Source organism: Lontra canadensis, unplaced genomic scaffold, assembly GCF_010015895.1.
Source record: "Lontra canadensis isolate GAN:19392208 unplaced genomic scaffold, GSC_riverotter_1.0 scaffold19, whole genome shotgun sequence".
NCBI lineage: Eukaryota > Metazoa > Chordata > Mammalia > Carnivora > Mustelidae > Lontra > Lontra canadensis.
Window position 1 is genome coordinate 19,938,803 of NW_022631013.1, and position 17,881 is coordinate 19,956,683.

Here is a 17,881-nt window from a genome sequence, read left to right on the forward strand (position 1 = left end):
TTTTAAAAAGGCCAGCATACTAGTTGAGATTTAAATTCAGGAACATGAAGCAAAAGCAAATTATAGTAGAGAAGAGAGATAAGCAACAAAATAATCATGTAAAAGAAGACAAAATTTTAAGAAGTTCTTATGCTCTGGGTTTTCTAGCATCAGGTTAAGGTAGGGAATTTGATCTCCCTATCTTACTAGTTACATTAAGTACAATGATGAAATAAATCTTAATAAATTCTAAGTATAATGATATAAGAGTATGGTGTGTGCAGAATTACATTATCTTTCAATAAGTATATAACTTGTTAATATTTTCTCTTAATATCACCTCTGTGATGAAAACATAAAATACAGAATTTTCTTTCACTTGTCTTTTACAAAATAAAGAGCATAAAGTCTAGCAAAACCTTAGACTATGGTTCTTTGTATAGTTGTGACAGAAGACCTCTTCCTGCTTTTTCTTTTGTGTGTACCATACGTACATAGTATATTTTATGACTTGGCAGAACTCTATCACCTCACATTTTAAAATATAAAAGGTTTCTCATCAATATCAAATAAATGAGTATTAATAGTTACAATAAAGCAAAATATGTTAGCAAAGATAATGTCAGTAATAAAACATGGAAGTGGGTCTAAAAAGAAGTTGTGCTATTTTACACAAGGAGCATTTACTATCATTTCTAAAATAGGAAGCGCAGTCTGCTTTTAGTAACAGTCCTATTGTGTTTTAAGAGTACTTTGTTCTATGTGTCAATGAATGAGAAAACATGAATGAGAATGAATGAGAGAATATGAACACCTGCACATGCACGGAGCAAGGAGGTGAGAGGGAGAGAGAATCCTGAAGCAGACTCCCCACTAAGTGCAGAGCCCATGCAGGGCTTGATCCCAGGACCCCAAGATCATGACCTGAGCCCAAATCAAGTCCGATGCTTAACAAGCTGGGCCACCCAGACGCCCCTATTAAGTGAACTATTAAAGAATATATCTAAGGAAGAAGAAAATTCAGTCTAGATGGAAAGAGTGGAATAAAAAAGAAAAGCAATAGTCAACAAAGAATTAATAAATACATGAATAAATTTATAAACGTACTGCCTATACTTTAAAAAGGCAAAAAAAAATGCAAATTTAAAAACAAGGTCATGGAAATAAAGTTCTAGAACCCAAAATAAAGAAGATGATATGAGAGGCTGGCAATCAGAATTAAATGTTCTAAGATCCCTGTGGTTGTTCAGGAAGGCTAAAGTATGTTAGTTAGGTTTAGACTTTGCGAAGTTAGGCAAACATCTCTAAAAATAAGTGTTGGGGTGCCTGGGTGGCCCAGTTGGTTGAGGACCTGACTCTCAGTTTCAGCTCTGGTCATAATCTCAGGGTGGTGAGATAGAGCCTCACATCTAGCCCCATGTTAGGTTGTGCACCATCTGCCTGCCCCTGCGCATGTGCATGCGCGCTCTCTCTCTCTCTCTCTCAAATAAATAAATAAACAAACAAAAAATCTTTTAAAAATAAGGGTTAATACAAAACAGTAGAAAAAAGATATCAAATTCTCAGGCCAGCCAAGAAAATAAAGAAAAGTTCACAATCTAACAGAAGTCAGGAAAGTTGGAAGGAAAAGCAAATAAAAAAGTACAGCAAATATGAAAACAACAAATAAGGGAAATAGGATTACAGATATATATTCAACACATTAGTATCCATCACAATAGTTATAATTATGCTAAACATACCAGTTAGAAAACAAAGATTCTCAGATTGGATTCTCATTAATCACACTGTATTTTATTTATAAGGAAAACATATAAAACTTGGCAAAAGGTTAAAAGCAATGGAGTAGAAAAAGTCATGCCAGACAAATAACAACCAAAAAAAGTTATTGACTTAGAGTAGACAAAATAGGCCTTGAAGCAAAAATCATAAGAGCAGAAAGACCAGAAAAAATAATCTTCAACGTAGTCATACAACCTAGTTACACACACAGCTTCAAAATAAAGAAAACAAAATCTCCAGAACTAAAGACACAAATTTTGTGAAGACAATAAGTAAAAGTAAGTGGTTTTAATACACACCTCTCTCAAATGGACAGGTAAAAAAATGTGAAAACAGAAGATATGAATTCTATAGTTATTAATATTAATTAAAATATATATACAAGAAAATATACATTCTAATGTATAAATTAGATAATATGTTAAGATCTATACAATTTTATATTCAAACACTAGAGAACACATATTGGTAATACAAAGCAACTATTAATGAATATTTAAAAATTTAAAACTCTCAGGAAACAAAGTGAGGGTTGCTGGGAGGGGAGGGATAGGGTGGCTGAGTGATGGGCACTGGGGAGGGTATGTGCTGTGGTGAGTTGCTGTGAAATGTGTAAGACTGACGACTCACAGACCTGTACCCTTGAAACAAATAATACATTATATGTTAATAAAATTAAAAACACTCAACCACAATTTCTAGTTAAACACAATATGATTAGTTACCAGTAACAAAAAAAAAAATCCTCCATATATTTTATATTAAGAAATTTTGAAAAGTGCTTCTATATAATTCATTGACTGAAAGAGAAATCATGATGGAAATAACAAATTATTTAGAACTTGGCAATAAAATTACCATCAAAACCAGTTAATGTAATTTAACTCTAGAAGGAAATATATAGGGATAAATAGATATTTCAATCTTCAGTATAAGCATGAAAATAAAGATTGAAAATTAATGCACTAAGCATTCAATTCAAGCATTACAAAAAAAAATGAAGAGCAGAAAAAAATAATAAACACAAGGAAGTATTGAAATAGTTGTTTAGAAAGAAGCCAGTACAAAACAGTTTCCCTAGAAAATTCTAATAAATTTTTGAATGCAGAAAAACTATCCATTTGTTTCAGAAAATTGGCTCATTTGGCTGAGCTGGGTAAGCCTGTGCCTTCGGCTCTGCTCATGATGTCAGGGTACTGGGATCCAGCCCCACCTAGCCTGGCTCCCGGTTCGGCAGGGAGTCTGCTTTTCCCCTCTCCCTCTGCCTACCAATCTCCCTACTTGTGCTCTATTTCTCTCTCTCTCTCTCAGATAAATAAAATCCTTTAAAAAAAGGAAAATAAAAAAAGAAGAACTTCTCAAACTAATATTTTGAGCCTAGTATAAAGTGAAACAAAAACTGCACAAGAACAATAAAAGAAAGGAAAATATATGTCACTCTAATACAAACATAGATATAAAAATCCTAAATAACATATTAACAACATAATAAAGTAATATATAAAATAGTTAAAAATCCTAAAATATATAATAACAACATAATCCAGCAATGTATAAAATAGTAATGTCTAATGTCCAAGTAAGATTTATCTCAGGGATCCAAGGAAGTTTGAACACAATAAAACAGGGTAATGTAACTCACAATATCAATTAAAGGGGGAAAATATCCATTTCAGGAAATGCAGAAAAAGCATTTGATAAATTCAATATGCATTTATAATTTTTTTAAAAAATTCTTAGCAAATTAGAGCAGAAGGGAACTTCTTCAACCTGATAAATGATACCTATCAAAACCTCACAGCAAATATCAGAGTTAATAAGGAAAAATTAAATATATTACTTTTAATGTTCAAAATGAGATTTTTTTCTTTTTTTTAATTAATTTTTTTTATAAACATATAATGTATTTTTAACCCCAGGGGTACAGGTCTGTGAATCTCCAGGTTACACTTTACAGCACTCACCATAGTACATACCCTCCCCAATGTCCATAACCCAACCCCCCTCTCCTGACCCCCCACCCCTCAGCAACCCTCAGTTTGTTTTGTGAGATGAAGAGTCTCTTATGGTTTGTCTCCCTCCTAATCCCATCTTGTTTAATTTATTCTTTTCCTACCCCCCCACACCCCCCATGTTGCATCTCCCCTTCCTCATATCAGGGAGATCATATGACAGTTGTCTTTCTCCCAGAATGAGATTTTTAAATGCCTGTTTTTGCCTCTTCTATCAACTTTGGACTAGAGTTCAATTTTAAAGAGTAAGAAATGGGGGGGGGGTTGGGTGAGCCTGGTGGTGGGTATTATGGAGGGCACATATTGCATGGAACACTGGGTGTGATACATAAACAGTGAATTCTGGTACACTGAAAAGAAATGTTAAAAATTTTTAAAAATTTTAAAAAGGGTAAGAAATAGAATATATAAGGCTTAAAAAGGAAGAAATCAAGTTACCACTTTCCCAGACATGTAATTATCTAATAGAAAATGAAGAAAAGTTATAAACAAATTATTTGAATTAATAATGGTTGCTGAGTCTAAAGATCAATTTTTTTTAATATTTTATTTCTTTATTTGACAGAGAGAGATCACAAGCAGGCAGAGGGGCAGGCAGAGCGAGAGGGAGAAGCAGGCTCCCCACTGAGCAGAGAGCCCAAAGTGGGGCTCGATCCTAGGACCCTGGCTGGGATCATGACCTGAGCCAAAGGCAGAGGCTTTAACCCACTGAGCCACCGAGGTGCCCCTAAAGATCAATATTTTAAAAATCAGTTGTGTTCCTTGTACCAATCACAACTAGTTAAAAATATACATATTTTATATAGAGGAGTTGAATCACTATGGTGTACACCTGAAAATAACATAACATTGTATATAGATTATACTCAAATTTCTTTAAATTATAATTAAAAACTTTAAATACATATTTTAAAAAGAATCTCACAATAGTGATATATATGTCAAGTGCCTATGAATAAATCTAATAAAAATATCACAAGTCATTTTTTATAATGTATGTTTTTTATTAATTATTTTTATTAACATATAATGTGTTATTTGCCCCAGGGGTACAGGTCTGTGAATCGTCAGGCTTACACATTTCACAACACTCACCATAGCACATACCCTCCCCAATGTCCATAACCCAACCACCCTCTCCATACCCTCCTCCCCCCAGCAACAATCAGTTTGCTTTGTGAGATTAAGAGTCTCTTATGGTTTCACAAGTACTTTTTGAGGAAACCTATAAATCTTTATTAAAAAAAAATAATTTCAGCTTTTGAGTTCGTGATCTCAGGGTCATGAGACCAAGCCCCACATCATGCTCTGCACTCAGCGGGTAGTCTACTTAAGATTCTCTTTCTCCCTCTCCCTTGGCCCCTCACCCTGCTCATGCATTCTCTCTCTCTCTCTCTCTCTCTCTAATAAATCTTTTGAAAAATAGGAAGCCTAAATAGACAGGGAGCTATATATATATATATATATATGTATATATATATATATTTTTTTTTTTAAGATTTTTCATTCATTAGACAGATCACAAGCGGGCAGAGAGACAGGCGGAGGGAGGTGGGGGAAGCAGGCTCCCCATCAAGCAGAGAGCTGGACATGGGGCTCGATCCCAGGACCCAGGGACCAGGATCCAAGCCAAAGGCAAAGGCTGCAACCCACTGAGCCACCAAGGTGCCCCACAGGGAGCTATATTTAACACATAGTTATCAAATTCAAAAATATTTACCCCCAACATTCTCTCTAAATTTAATGTAATTCTATCAAAACTCTAACGGAATGAGCTTCCTTCCCCTCCTTGGATATTGTTAAGTTGATCCTAAAATTTACATAAAAGAATAAAAGATCAAGGGTCACCAAGAAAATATTGCAGAATAAGAGTAAGTTGATGGTTACCACTATATCACATCAAGACTGATTATAAAGTTGTAGGTATTTTGATCATGTAGTATTGGTGAAGATGGAAAGACAAACAAATCAATAGAATAGAATAGAAAATCCAGAAATATCTCAGGCATATGTAAGAATTTGATAACAGATATCATCACAGGGTTTGATAACTGATAAGGCATTGTAAATCAGTACATAGCAAACGGACTATTTGATAAATCATACTTGGTTATTCACACTGACAAAAAAGATAACTATATAGATATCTATCTTATACTATACTACATAAAAATTTGAAAAGGATTTAATAGTCAAATTCTAAAAAGCAAAACTTTAGAACATCTATAAAAAATTAGGAAAGAATACCTTTATGACATGCAGATAGTAAAAGTATTTATTAAACAAGCTAAAAAACAAAAAGAGAAAATGAGAAATTCAGCTTCCTGAAAATTAAATATTCTATATGACAAAAGACACCATTACCATTAAGCAAGCTTAAATATTAATCATAAATGGGGAAATTTATCTGTAGTACACAAAAACAAAAATGAGAGTCCAGAATATGTTTCTAAAAAACACAGACATCCAATGAAAAAAATAGCAATTTCTACAGCATAGTTCTATAACCAATATCAATAAAAATATGAAAGGATAACCAAATCACAAGTAATCAGAGAAATGAAATATTTATAAATGTGACACTGCCCACCCAAAACTTAAATACTAAATTATGAAAATAATATGGAGAAACACAAAATCTAATTCATTGCAACTGGGAGTATGAATTAACGTTTTGAATAGCAAACAAGCAAGAACAGTGGAGTTGATCCTTAATTCGACTTACAGGTTTATACACAAAGGATGAAGAAAAAGCTAGTCTGTGCCACCATCTAGTGGCCTCAGAATATAATAGAAAATATGATCCCTTTCAAAACCCTCAGATTTTTTTTTTTCAGAGTCTATAGTCTCTCATGGTTGAAGGGGCGGGGGGGTGGGGGTGGGAGGTTGGGGGAACCAGGTGGTGGGTATCGGAGAGGGCACAGATTGCATGGAGCACTGGGTGTGGTGCAAAAACAATGAATACTGTTACGCTGAAAAGAAATAAAATAAATAAAAAATAAAAAAATAAAGAAATAATTCTATGCCAAAACCAACTTTTAATAATAAAAAAAAGAAAAAGAAAATATGATCCCTTCCACAATGCTTACAAAAGACTCTTTTTTTAACATCTTTTTTTTTAAGATTTTATTTATTTATTTGACAGACAGAGATCACAGATAGGCAGAGAGGCAGGCAGAGAGAGAAGGAAACAGGCTCCCTACCGAGCAGAGAACCCGAAGCCGGGTTCTACTGGACCCTGGGATCACGACCTGAGTGGAAGGCAGAGGCTTTAACCCACTGAGCCACCCAGGCGCCCCTCTTTTTTTAACATCTTAATTTTATTTTATTTTTTCAGTATTCCAAGATTCATTGTTTATGCACCATACCCAGTGCTCCATGCAATATGTGCCCTCCTTAATACCTACCACCAGGCTCACCCATTCCTCCACACCCCCTCCAAAACCCTCAGTTTGTTTCTCAGGGTCAACAGTCTCTCACACTTCATCTCTCCCTCTTGAAAGTACCTGCACAGGGATGCACCAACAACTTACAAACATGTAGAGTTTATACATGTAGTTACTGCCCCCACTACTCTATTGGGCCAGCATTTGGCTCCACCTATTTAGTTCCTTCTATGGATTTGCTTGAACCTAACCTCATGACCAACCAAACAGAAACATCTTCAGGCAGTGTTTCATATATCCACCCCATATAATTCCCAAAACCCTTCAAATAGTATCTACCATTACATGAGGCTTAAAGAATGCTTCTCCAAACTAACCAGACTGGATTGTTAATAATTTAAAAATTGGCCAATACTAAATATTGACAAGAACATTGTGCAAAAGGAGCTCTCATACATTCTGTTAGAGTACAAATTTGGAAAATTAGTAAAGATTAATGTAGATTCCCCCCAAAAAGAAACTACTAAACTTTTAAAAATTGTTAAAATAAAAACTAAACATTACCAAAAAAGATGAATATATGTATAGACTATGACACAGAAATTCCTTTCCTATGTATACTTTCTAGCAGTGGTTCCCAACCCCATAGGATACCTATGAATAAAATTCAAGGGGACTTGTAACTTAGATGGGAAAAAAGTATATATCTTTATTTTCATTAACCTCTAAGTGAAATTTAGTAGTTCAGTTTTACATATAAGTTTACCAAACTTTCAAGCTACAGATAGTCTTCATTTTATTCAAGTTATTTAGCAAAAACCAGAGTGAAACCTCCCCCATCCTTTTGCTTTTATCTCAGCACCAGGTAAAGACAACACAAGAAAATATAACTTCTTGTTTTATTTCACTTATAACATAGATGTGTAAAAAATGCATAGACTATGAAATAGAATGTATGTATTCCATGAAATAGAATGTTCTAATAATGAATCTTGGATCACCCATAAACTCTAGACAAAAAAATTTTTTACAACTTCCTGAAACCAGGATCTCAAAGAGATATTTGATCCCCCATGTTCATTGCAGCATTATTTTCTTTTAAAGATTTTATTTTATTTATTTGACAGAGAGAGAGAGATCACAAGCAGGCAGAGAAGCAGGCAGAGGGCGGGGGGTGGGGGGAACAGGCTCCCCGCTGAGCAGAGAGCTCAACGCAGGGCTTGATCCCAGGACCCTGAGATCATGACCAGAGCAGAAGGCAGAGGCTTTAACCCACTAAGCCACCCAGGCACTCCTGCAGCATTATTCACAATAGTCAAAATGATAGAACAATCTAAATGTCAAAAGATGCATAAACAGTTAAAGAAAATGTGAGATAGATAGATATATGTATGTGTATATATATACACATACATATATGTGGTATATGTATATATACACAAATATATACACACGCATGATGGAATATTCATCAGTCTTAAAAATGAAGGAAATCTTGCCACATGTGGCAACATGGATAAATTTTGAGGACCTTATGCTAAGTGAAATAAACCAGTCATAAAGGACAAATACTCTCTGATTCCATAATGAATCTAAAATAGTCAAACTCATAGAAGCAAGTAGAATGGTGGTTGCCAGAGGTTGAGGAGAGGAATAAATGGGGAGTTATTATTCCATAGGGTATAAAGTTTCAGATATTTACAAAGAATAAGTTCTAGAAATCTGAGGTACAATATTTTTCCTATAACTAACAATATGGTATTGTACACTTATAAATTTGTCAAGAAGGGTTAGATCTAATGAAGGTGTGGTATATACACATACAGTGTGTACACACACACACACACACACTACACACACAATGGAATATTACTTGGCCATAAAAAATGAAGTCTTGCCATTGGCAATGACAGAGATGGAAATACAGAGTATTATGCTAAGGGAAATCAGTCAGAGAAAGACAAATACCTGGTGATTTCTCTCATATGTGGAATTTAAAAAACTAAACAGATGATCATGGGGGAAAAGAGAGGAAAACCAAGAAACAGACTCTTAACTATAGAAAACAAACCGATGGTTACCAGAGGAAAGCTGGTAAGGGGAATGGGGTGAAACAGGTGATGGGGATTAAGGAGTACACTTGTGATCAGTACCAGGTATTGTATATAAGTGCTGAATCACTAAATTGTACACTTGAAATTAATATTACACTGTATGTTAATTAACTGGAATTCAAATTTAAAAGTTAAAGATTAATAAATAAGTAAATAAATAAATGCCTTCCTGAAATGGCCAACAGTATCCAGACAATGAATGAGGGCAGTCAACACTTGTTAGAAGAAACAGCACCATGGTGAGTGCTGTGAAGTGTGTAAACCTGGCGATTCACAGACCTGTACCCCTGGGGATAAAAATATATTATATATTTATAAAAAAAAATAAAATAAATTTTAAAAAAAGAAGAAATAGCACCAGGTGAGTTTCCCTTTTAGTAGTTTTAAGATAAGGGAAGGACAAAGTCCTTCTATAGGGTAGCTAACATTCAGATAGAAAATGCAATCTCATCAACTTGAAGAAACAGAGGAGTGTTTGGGAAGATCACAGTAGTTAAAAATTTAGAAGAAAAAAAAGACACAGAAAGAAAATAGCTAAAGAATGGGAACCCCAGATTTCTACATAAGCTCTGCCTAAATACTGACTGATCCCTAAAATACACATAAGTACAGGTAAGCCTAAAATATTTGAGTAGAGATTTCAGTGGCTGCCCACCTTAGAGAACACAAGTTTGATTTTTTTAAATTATATTTATTGATTTGGCATGGACAGAGAGATCACAAGTAGGCAGATCAGCAGGCAGGGAAGCAGGCTTCCCACTGAGCAGAGAACCCAGTCGGGGGCTTGATCCCAGGACCCTGAGATCATGACCTGAGCTGAAGGCAGACTTAACCCACTGGGCTACCCAGGTGCCCCGATAAGTTTGAAATTTGAGCCCTGCCAAGTTACTGCCCACTAAAACAAAACATGAATACTTGTGGCAAATTCAATATCCAGGGGTGCCTGAGTGGTTCTGTCACTTGAGCCTCTGCTTTCGGTTGAGGTTATGATCCCAGGGTCCCGGGAGTAAGTCCTATATAGGGCTCTTTGCTCAATGGAAGCCTGCTTCTCCCTCTGCTTGCTGCTTCCCCCTCTGCTTGCTGCTTCCCCTGCTTATGTACTCTAGCTCTTGCTCTCTCTCACTCTAACAAATAAATAAATACAATCTTTTTTAAAAATCCAATATCCAAAAACAGTTGCAGAGAGTTCTACTCTAACAAGCTCTGAAACTTTGCTACTCCCTCCAACAAGAGGTAGAGTCTTTTTGATTTTTTTATGTACCCCCACAACACAGAGTGAATATATTTGGCATCAGACTTTAGCAAAGGTCCTGGCACATATTTGAATCTTAAAATGTGAGTAGAATTGTGTTCTTCTAACTAAGGCCTACACAATTTTGGAGTGATAGAAAAATAAAAGTGTAGATGGAGTTGAAACACTAAAACCTGGAAGTGTACAGGAGGGTCAAGGGTCAGAAAGTTGTTAGGAAGTAAGTGAAGTTGAGGGGACAATGGGAAGCAATAGCAGGAGAGCGCTGGACACTCCTTGGAGCCGTACCTCCCTTTTCCTCACACGAAATAAAATGAAGGGAATCTGATCCCAGTCCTCAACATTGTCATCCATTCAAAAAGCCAAAAAAGTGAAAAATTACTGAGATTCCAGCAAAAAACTGTTTCATTTCTACTTACATTTTTTTCCTATTATCAGCTGAAGATACTATGAAATTCATTAAAACTGCCTAATATGGGAAATACACACACTCTATTGTTAATTATTTAAAAACTTAATAAATCAAGAAATGCAGCATGCTCTTATGCCTGTAAATATAGTACATGAATAGATAATATGTCAAAATACTAGTATTTGTTCTATAATAATGAATGACTTTGATTTCTTCCTTGGATTTTCTGGACTTCTCAAATTTCTATACTGAGTATACATAATCCGTATAATCAGGGAAGTAATAATTTAGAGGAGAAAAATTATTGTTTATTAAGTTAAGTATAATCAGTTCTTGAAACATCATCCCTAATGTACCTAAAAGTTACTGCCTTCTATATTATTAAAAGAAATCACTTCTGGGATTACAAAGTCTCTTAGAAGAAAACAAAGGAGGATTTAAATTGGTTACCAGAACCACTGGTAAGGCCCTCGAAAATAAATATTTAGGGCCCAAATGTAGGAAAGTACTTATGTGACATATTAATTTTCTATTGCATATACATTTATAGCATGATGTTTCTCCCTCTTCCTCAACACTACTAATAGTTGTGTGTGTGATTATGGAATACTCAACCCTAGGTTTTACTTAGCATTAGTTCTAAAAAGAAAAGTAAGAAGTCAACTCATTGAGAAGGAGCAACAAATTGTCACAAGAAGTTAGTGAAACACTGAGGAAAAAAACAGCAGAGTGTTTTCCTTGCTTTGAAAACTGAAATCCTAATTAGCCATGCTATCTACTATAGATAGAGAAGATGAAAATCCTGAAGATTTAATGGGGAACATTAGGACAAAGGTGAGAAGAGATATTTCCAGAAAGGAAAGGGTGAATGGGAACTGGGAATAATGAATAATTTATTTTAGAAGTGCTGAATAAGACAAAGCAAAAATTAAGGAATTATTGGGTGAAGAAAATATTGTGGATATACATGAACATCATTTTAGATGTCACTTTCCATTATCATGGAAAACGAAAGAATATCACCCTAGGCATTTAAATTAACTAACAAGCGCTACACATTCAATCTATGCCAGTGACTTTTAAGGATGTTACATTTTAATCCTCAAAACAACTCTAAAAATAGGTATCATCACCCCATTTTAAATGACACATCATGCTGTGAGATAATGTTTTGCACAAGATTTATAGATCCATTAAGCCAAAGATCCAAGATTGAAGTTTAGGTCCTCCAAGCCAAGTACTTTCCAATAAGACATAGTGCTTCTCTTTAGCAGCTGCTAACGGGACATAGGAGAAAGAGGACTGGGACATAGTAGGTTTCCAGAGACAGAGGGCTATGCACTGTACTATACAGACCAACAGATGGTTAGAGCGTAAAGAAGATGAGCTGGATGAATTGATCCTAGCAGTGAGCTCAGTTCACTGGAGTTCCCAGCAACAAAGAAGTGTTCTTTGTTTCCACACAGAAATGAAAATGAGAAAACCCGGCATAATTCTCAACACCACATAAGAAATGAAAAAGAAGCCTTGCTCTAACTTGAGCACTATTGCTTATTATCAGCAACTTTGGGGCTGCTACTTATTTGGACAAGCACTGGAGATCTAGCACCAGGGATGCCTGATACCATGAAGAATATGTTGTTTCATAAACAGGAGGGGAAACCAGCTGAAGCAGGAGCAGGACACAATGGTACGTTTGGTTTCCTTCTGAGGGGAATGAGGCACAGCCTGTTTCAAGAGGTTCCTTAGGTTAAAATCAGGAAGTCTCAGTGAGTTATTGTGCTTTACAAATGTCTACTCTTTTCTCTTGGTAAATATAGGAAGAAGGGTGAATCCTTCATGATGCAATTACTCATGCAGTTTGCTTTCCTTCTACAGGTGATCCCTGAAGATGAGCATCAATCTAAGGACAGACCCTTTGGAGACAGACTGACAAAAAACAGCCAGAAAAGAAACTGAAACTTCTCCTCTTTGGTAGAAATAAAGGAGCCGAGGTAATAGTTCTCATTAATATCCTACACACTCGTCATGTTGAGTCTCTCCTCTGCTTTATCTTTTTACTGTGTGATATATTTGGGTCCCTCATAAAGTACATCCTATCTACACAGCCCACCTGGACATTCTAACTGGTGACCTCTAGAAACTTATTCCAAGTATTGGAACTGTTTCAGTGTCTCTGCTCAGGGTGCGTATATTTGTGAAGTGATTGCTTGAAATCAAAACACTGTCTTAAGTCAGTCTGTGTAATAAATCAATAAAAATTTCTCTCGAATATCCATTAACTATTCTTACCCGTTCTTGGGTTTTAATGAAAACTGAGGACAGAATTCCTTAAATTTTTGCACGGTTTCCTTAAAAGGACTACTTTAAAATACTTCTGATTTTTTATTGTTATTTTAATTCTGGTGTAGTTAACATAGTGTTCTATTAGTTTCAGAGGTGCAAAATAGTGAGGCAACAATTTTCTACATTACTCAGTGCTCATGATAGTAAGTTTACTCTTTTATTCCCATCGCCTATGTCACCTACCCCTCCACCTACCTCCCTTCTGATGACCATCAGTGTGTTCTCTATAGTTAAGAGTTTATATCTTGGTTTTTTCCTTTTATTTTCCTTTGCTCATTTGTTTCATTGCTTAAATTCCACATATGAGTAAGATCATATGGTATTTGCCTTTCTCCGACTTATTTCACTTAGCACTATACTCTATAGCTCTATCCACGTTGTTGCAAATGGCAAGATTTCATTCTTTTTTGACTGAATAATACTCCATTGTGTTCTTTATCCATTCATCTATCAGTGAACACTAGGGGTCTTCCACAATTTGGCTATTGTAAATAATGTTTCAGTAAACATAGGAGGGCTATGTTCAGTTTGCTAGTATATTGTTGAAGATGTTTAAAATACTTCTGACTTTCACAGTCATAAAATATATATTCTCCATGTCTTGAAAATTTGGACAATGAGGGAAAATTGGGGGAAATGAAGAAAAATAAAAATATTAATAATGCTTCCAAATGCATTTCAGAGAAAACTAGTTAATATTTTGCTGTGGTTCTTTTTCAGCCACATATATACAAATTGTAATCATTTATATCGCTATGAAACTTCCCATTTTAATGTAACATTATACCATGAGTATTTTCCTTTCCCTTTACTCCTCTCCAAAATTACAATTTTTATTGGCTATATAACATATGAAGGTATGTCATCTCACAAATATAGAATGACCCACGATCAACACAAACCAGACTTCAGCAACCTAAAAGAAAAAAAAAATTGCTGCAACTGTTCAAATCCTGATCGAACTTGAAACATGGAAGGGCATGCAAAAAATATCAATAAATAAATATCATTTATTTCTCTTACTATTTCTACTTGGTGGATCGATCATTCAGGAAAAAAATAAGTTTAATAATAATAGTACTAGTGCTGGGCACCTGGGTGGCTCATGGGTTAAGCCTCTGCCTTCAGCTCAGGTCATGATCTCAGGGTCCTGGGATCGAGCCCCACATCGGGCACTCTGCTCAGCGGGGAGCCTACTTCCCCACCCCTGCCTGCCTCTCTGCCTACTTGTGATCTCTCTGTCAAATAAATAAATAAAATCTTTAAAAAAAATAATAATAATAGTGCTAATATCAATCTTTGATGCCGTTTACAAATACACTCCAGAGTTTTACCATTTTGAGTTATGTGGCCCAATGATTTGATAGAGATGATCTTTACTATATTAATTATGTATCATCCCATATCTAGATTTCTAGGGGATTTTACTATGAATGAGTATGATATTTTATCAAATGCTTTCTGGCATCTTATTAGATGAACATGTGTTTTGGTTTTTTGTCTATTTGTTTAGTGTATTATATTGATAGACTTTCAAATATTAATTTGGACTTTCATTAATTACGAAATAAATTATAGCACTTTAGTATACAGTTTGGATGTACTTTATGATTCTTATATATATGCATGAGTAATATTGATCATAGTTTTCTTCTATCCTTGACAATTTGGAATAAATAACAGGCTATTTTAGCTTAATAAAATGGTTTTGTAAAATTTTCTATACTTTTTCCACATTGAAACATGTCATATAGCACACTTTTTCTTGAAAAAAGAAACAATTTTTAACAATTTTAAACAATATTTTAAGCTTAGAATAAGCTTAAAATAACTCTCATAAATACTCTGCATCCAGCTCCATTTTGAAAAACAAGTTTTCATGATGGGATCTCTATTATCTACATATATAAGACAGAGTTTGAGCTGTATAGATGAATAGACAAAGGATTCTATGAGAGACATTAAGTACAGAGTGCTGTGACAGTGCTTATAAGGGACATCCTCCTCACAACAGGGGTTGAGATTGTTTTCCTAGAAAAGGTGGTGTCTAAGTTAGGTGTCTAAGTCCTTCTAGCTTAAGAAAGCAACATGTACAAATATATATGGAAAAGGGGTGCTTGGGTGGCTCCGTTGGTTAAGCGTCTGCCTTCAGCTCAGGTCATGATCCCAGGGTCCTGGGATTGAGTCTGTAGTTGGGATTCCTGCTCAGCGGGGAGCCTGCTTCTCCCTCTTCCTCTACCCCTCCCCCTGCTCATGCTATCCCTCACGTGCTCTCTCTCAAATAAATAAACTCTTTAAATTTAAAAAAAAAATGCATATGGAAGAGTGTAGTATTATGGAGAGACTCAAAGAAATAGCATGGCCTCTGCAGGGCATTTAGGGTGTTAGCGGTACCTCCAAACTTCTACAGTAGAAGAATCAAGGGGTAACAATGTGGTTAGTTGAGGAGCTGGAGGACTTTTCTTGAAATTGTTTTACACAGGAAGCGCACTGTTTTACATGGATTATATTTTCCTATTAAGATGTTTTTTGTGCTGTTGCTGATGAAGATCATGAGGAAACAAAACCTCCCTTGATACTACCAAAGGAGAAGAAATGGCAAAAGTGAAAGCAAAGGTAACTGAAGTTGAATAGGCCCACATGATAGGCTGATTTGGTGTTTCTGGTAAACTTATTGTTTCAATTTTCTCTTGTTTTGACCTACATTCTGAGAAGTGGCTTCCCTCATCTGGGACCTTTTTTGAACAGCGAAAGTCACACCTCCTTCATCTTTGTGTGTATATATCTGTATTAAATATATACATATTTAATACTACTATGTTATATGATTATATATTATATATATGCCATGTTGGAACCATCTACTGTTGTAGGTGTCTAACAGATTTTATCTAAGTTGATTCTAATGACAACTTGACAAATAATTATTGCTTTTTCCAAGTCAGCCATGAGCTGAGACCCTGAAAAAATAAACAGTTTACTAAAGTTATATCCAGGTTAAATGACAGGTGCTTGATCTACATAATCTTTTAAATAGAGACCAGTTTCATCAGGAAACACCTTTAATTTAAAATTCTCCATTAATAATGACATCCCCAATATCTACATTTGAAAGCAGTTTGTCTTAAATTTTATTTGGCACTTCCCAGTAGGACTTTTGGAGTATTAATAGCCTTGACACTGTTTCTGTTAGGCCTCAGATGTGTTGGATTTCTCCAAAGCCTTACTACCATCCATCGTCAATAAAATAAATACCATATCCCTCCTCCTTTGATTCCTAGGAGTGTTTCAAGATGAATCAAATAAAATATTGGAAGAGAAGGTGTACTAAAAATCTACATTATAAACTTAAATTTCCCTGAGTCTTGTCCTTTCCTAAACACTGAAAGTGAAATGGAACACATGAAGATGGGGAATTACTCACCTGTGACTGAATTCATTCTGGTGGGACTTTCCAAATACCCAGAGCTCCAGCTTTTTCTGTTCATGCTCTGCCTCATCATGTATGTGATAATTCTGCTGGGAAATAGCCTCCTCATTATCATCAGCATACTGGATTCTCGCCTTCACACCCCCATGTACTTCTTCCTTGGGAACCTCTCGTTCCTGGACATCTGTTATACATCATCATCCATTCCTCCAATGCTCATCATATTTAGGTCCAAGACAAAATCCATCTCCTTTATTGGCTGTGCTTTCCAGATGGTTGTCTCCCTTGGGTTGGGCTGCACTGAGTGTGTCCTCTTGGCTGTGATGGCCTATGATCGGTATGTGGCCATCTGCAACCCACTGAGGTACCCCATCATCATGAACAAAGTACTTTATGTGCATATGGCTGCATGGTCATGGATCATAGGCCATCTGATCTCCCTATTGCAAACAGTCATGACAATGATAATGCCGTTCTGTGGGAATAATGTCATCAACCATCTTACCTGTGAGTTACTGGCTGTTCTCAAACTCATCTGCTCAGATATAACCACCAATATGATAATCATGACAATGATAAGTATTGTTATATTGGTGATTCCCCTACTGTTAATTTTCATCTCCTATGTTTTTATCCTCTCTTCCATCCTGAGAATTAATTCTGCTGAGGGGAGAAAGAAAGCTTTTTCTATCTGTTCAGCCCACCTCACTGTGGTTATCTTATTCTATGGTTCAGCCCTTTTTACGTACATGAAGCCCAAGTCAAAGGACACAAACACTTCTGATGAGATCATCGGGCTATTTTATGGAGTGGTAGCCCCAATGTTAAACCCCATCATCTATAGTTTGAGGAATAAAGAAGTGAAAGAAGCCATGATAAAAGTTTTGAAGAGACACCGGCATTTATTGAAATCATGAAATGCTTTAAGACATGTGATATCCTAAATGGTGAAATGGATCTTGTCTTTTTTTTTTAATTCAATTAATTAACATATAATGTATTATTGGTTTCAGAGGTAGAGGTCAGTGATTTATCCGTCTTATATAATACCCAGTTCTCATTACATCACATGCCCTCCTTAATGTCCATCACGCACTTACCTCGTCCCCTCACCCCTCTAACCTCAGCAACCCTCAATTTGTTTCCTATGATTAATAGGTTTTTATAGTTT

The 17,881-nt window shown here is 35.5% G+C and overlaps 1 protein-coding gene across 1 annotated transcript; it reads left to right on the top strand.

Annotated features, from left to right (window-relative positions):
• The first annotated feature begins 16,676 nt into the window (after positions 1 to 16,676).
• On the top strand, positions 16,677 to 17,667 carry LOC116869540 (olfactory receptor 13D1-like). Its single transcript, XM_032860877.1, has one exon. The coding sequence runs from the start codon at positions 16,683 to 16,685 to the stop codon at positions 17,625 to 17,627; it is 945 nt and encodes a 314-aa protein (XP_032716768.1). The 5' UTR covers positions 16,677 to 16,682; the 3' UTR covers positions 17,628 to 17,667.
• The last annotated feature ends 214 nt before the right edge of the window (positions 17,668 to 17,881 follow it).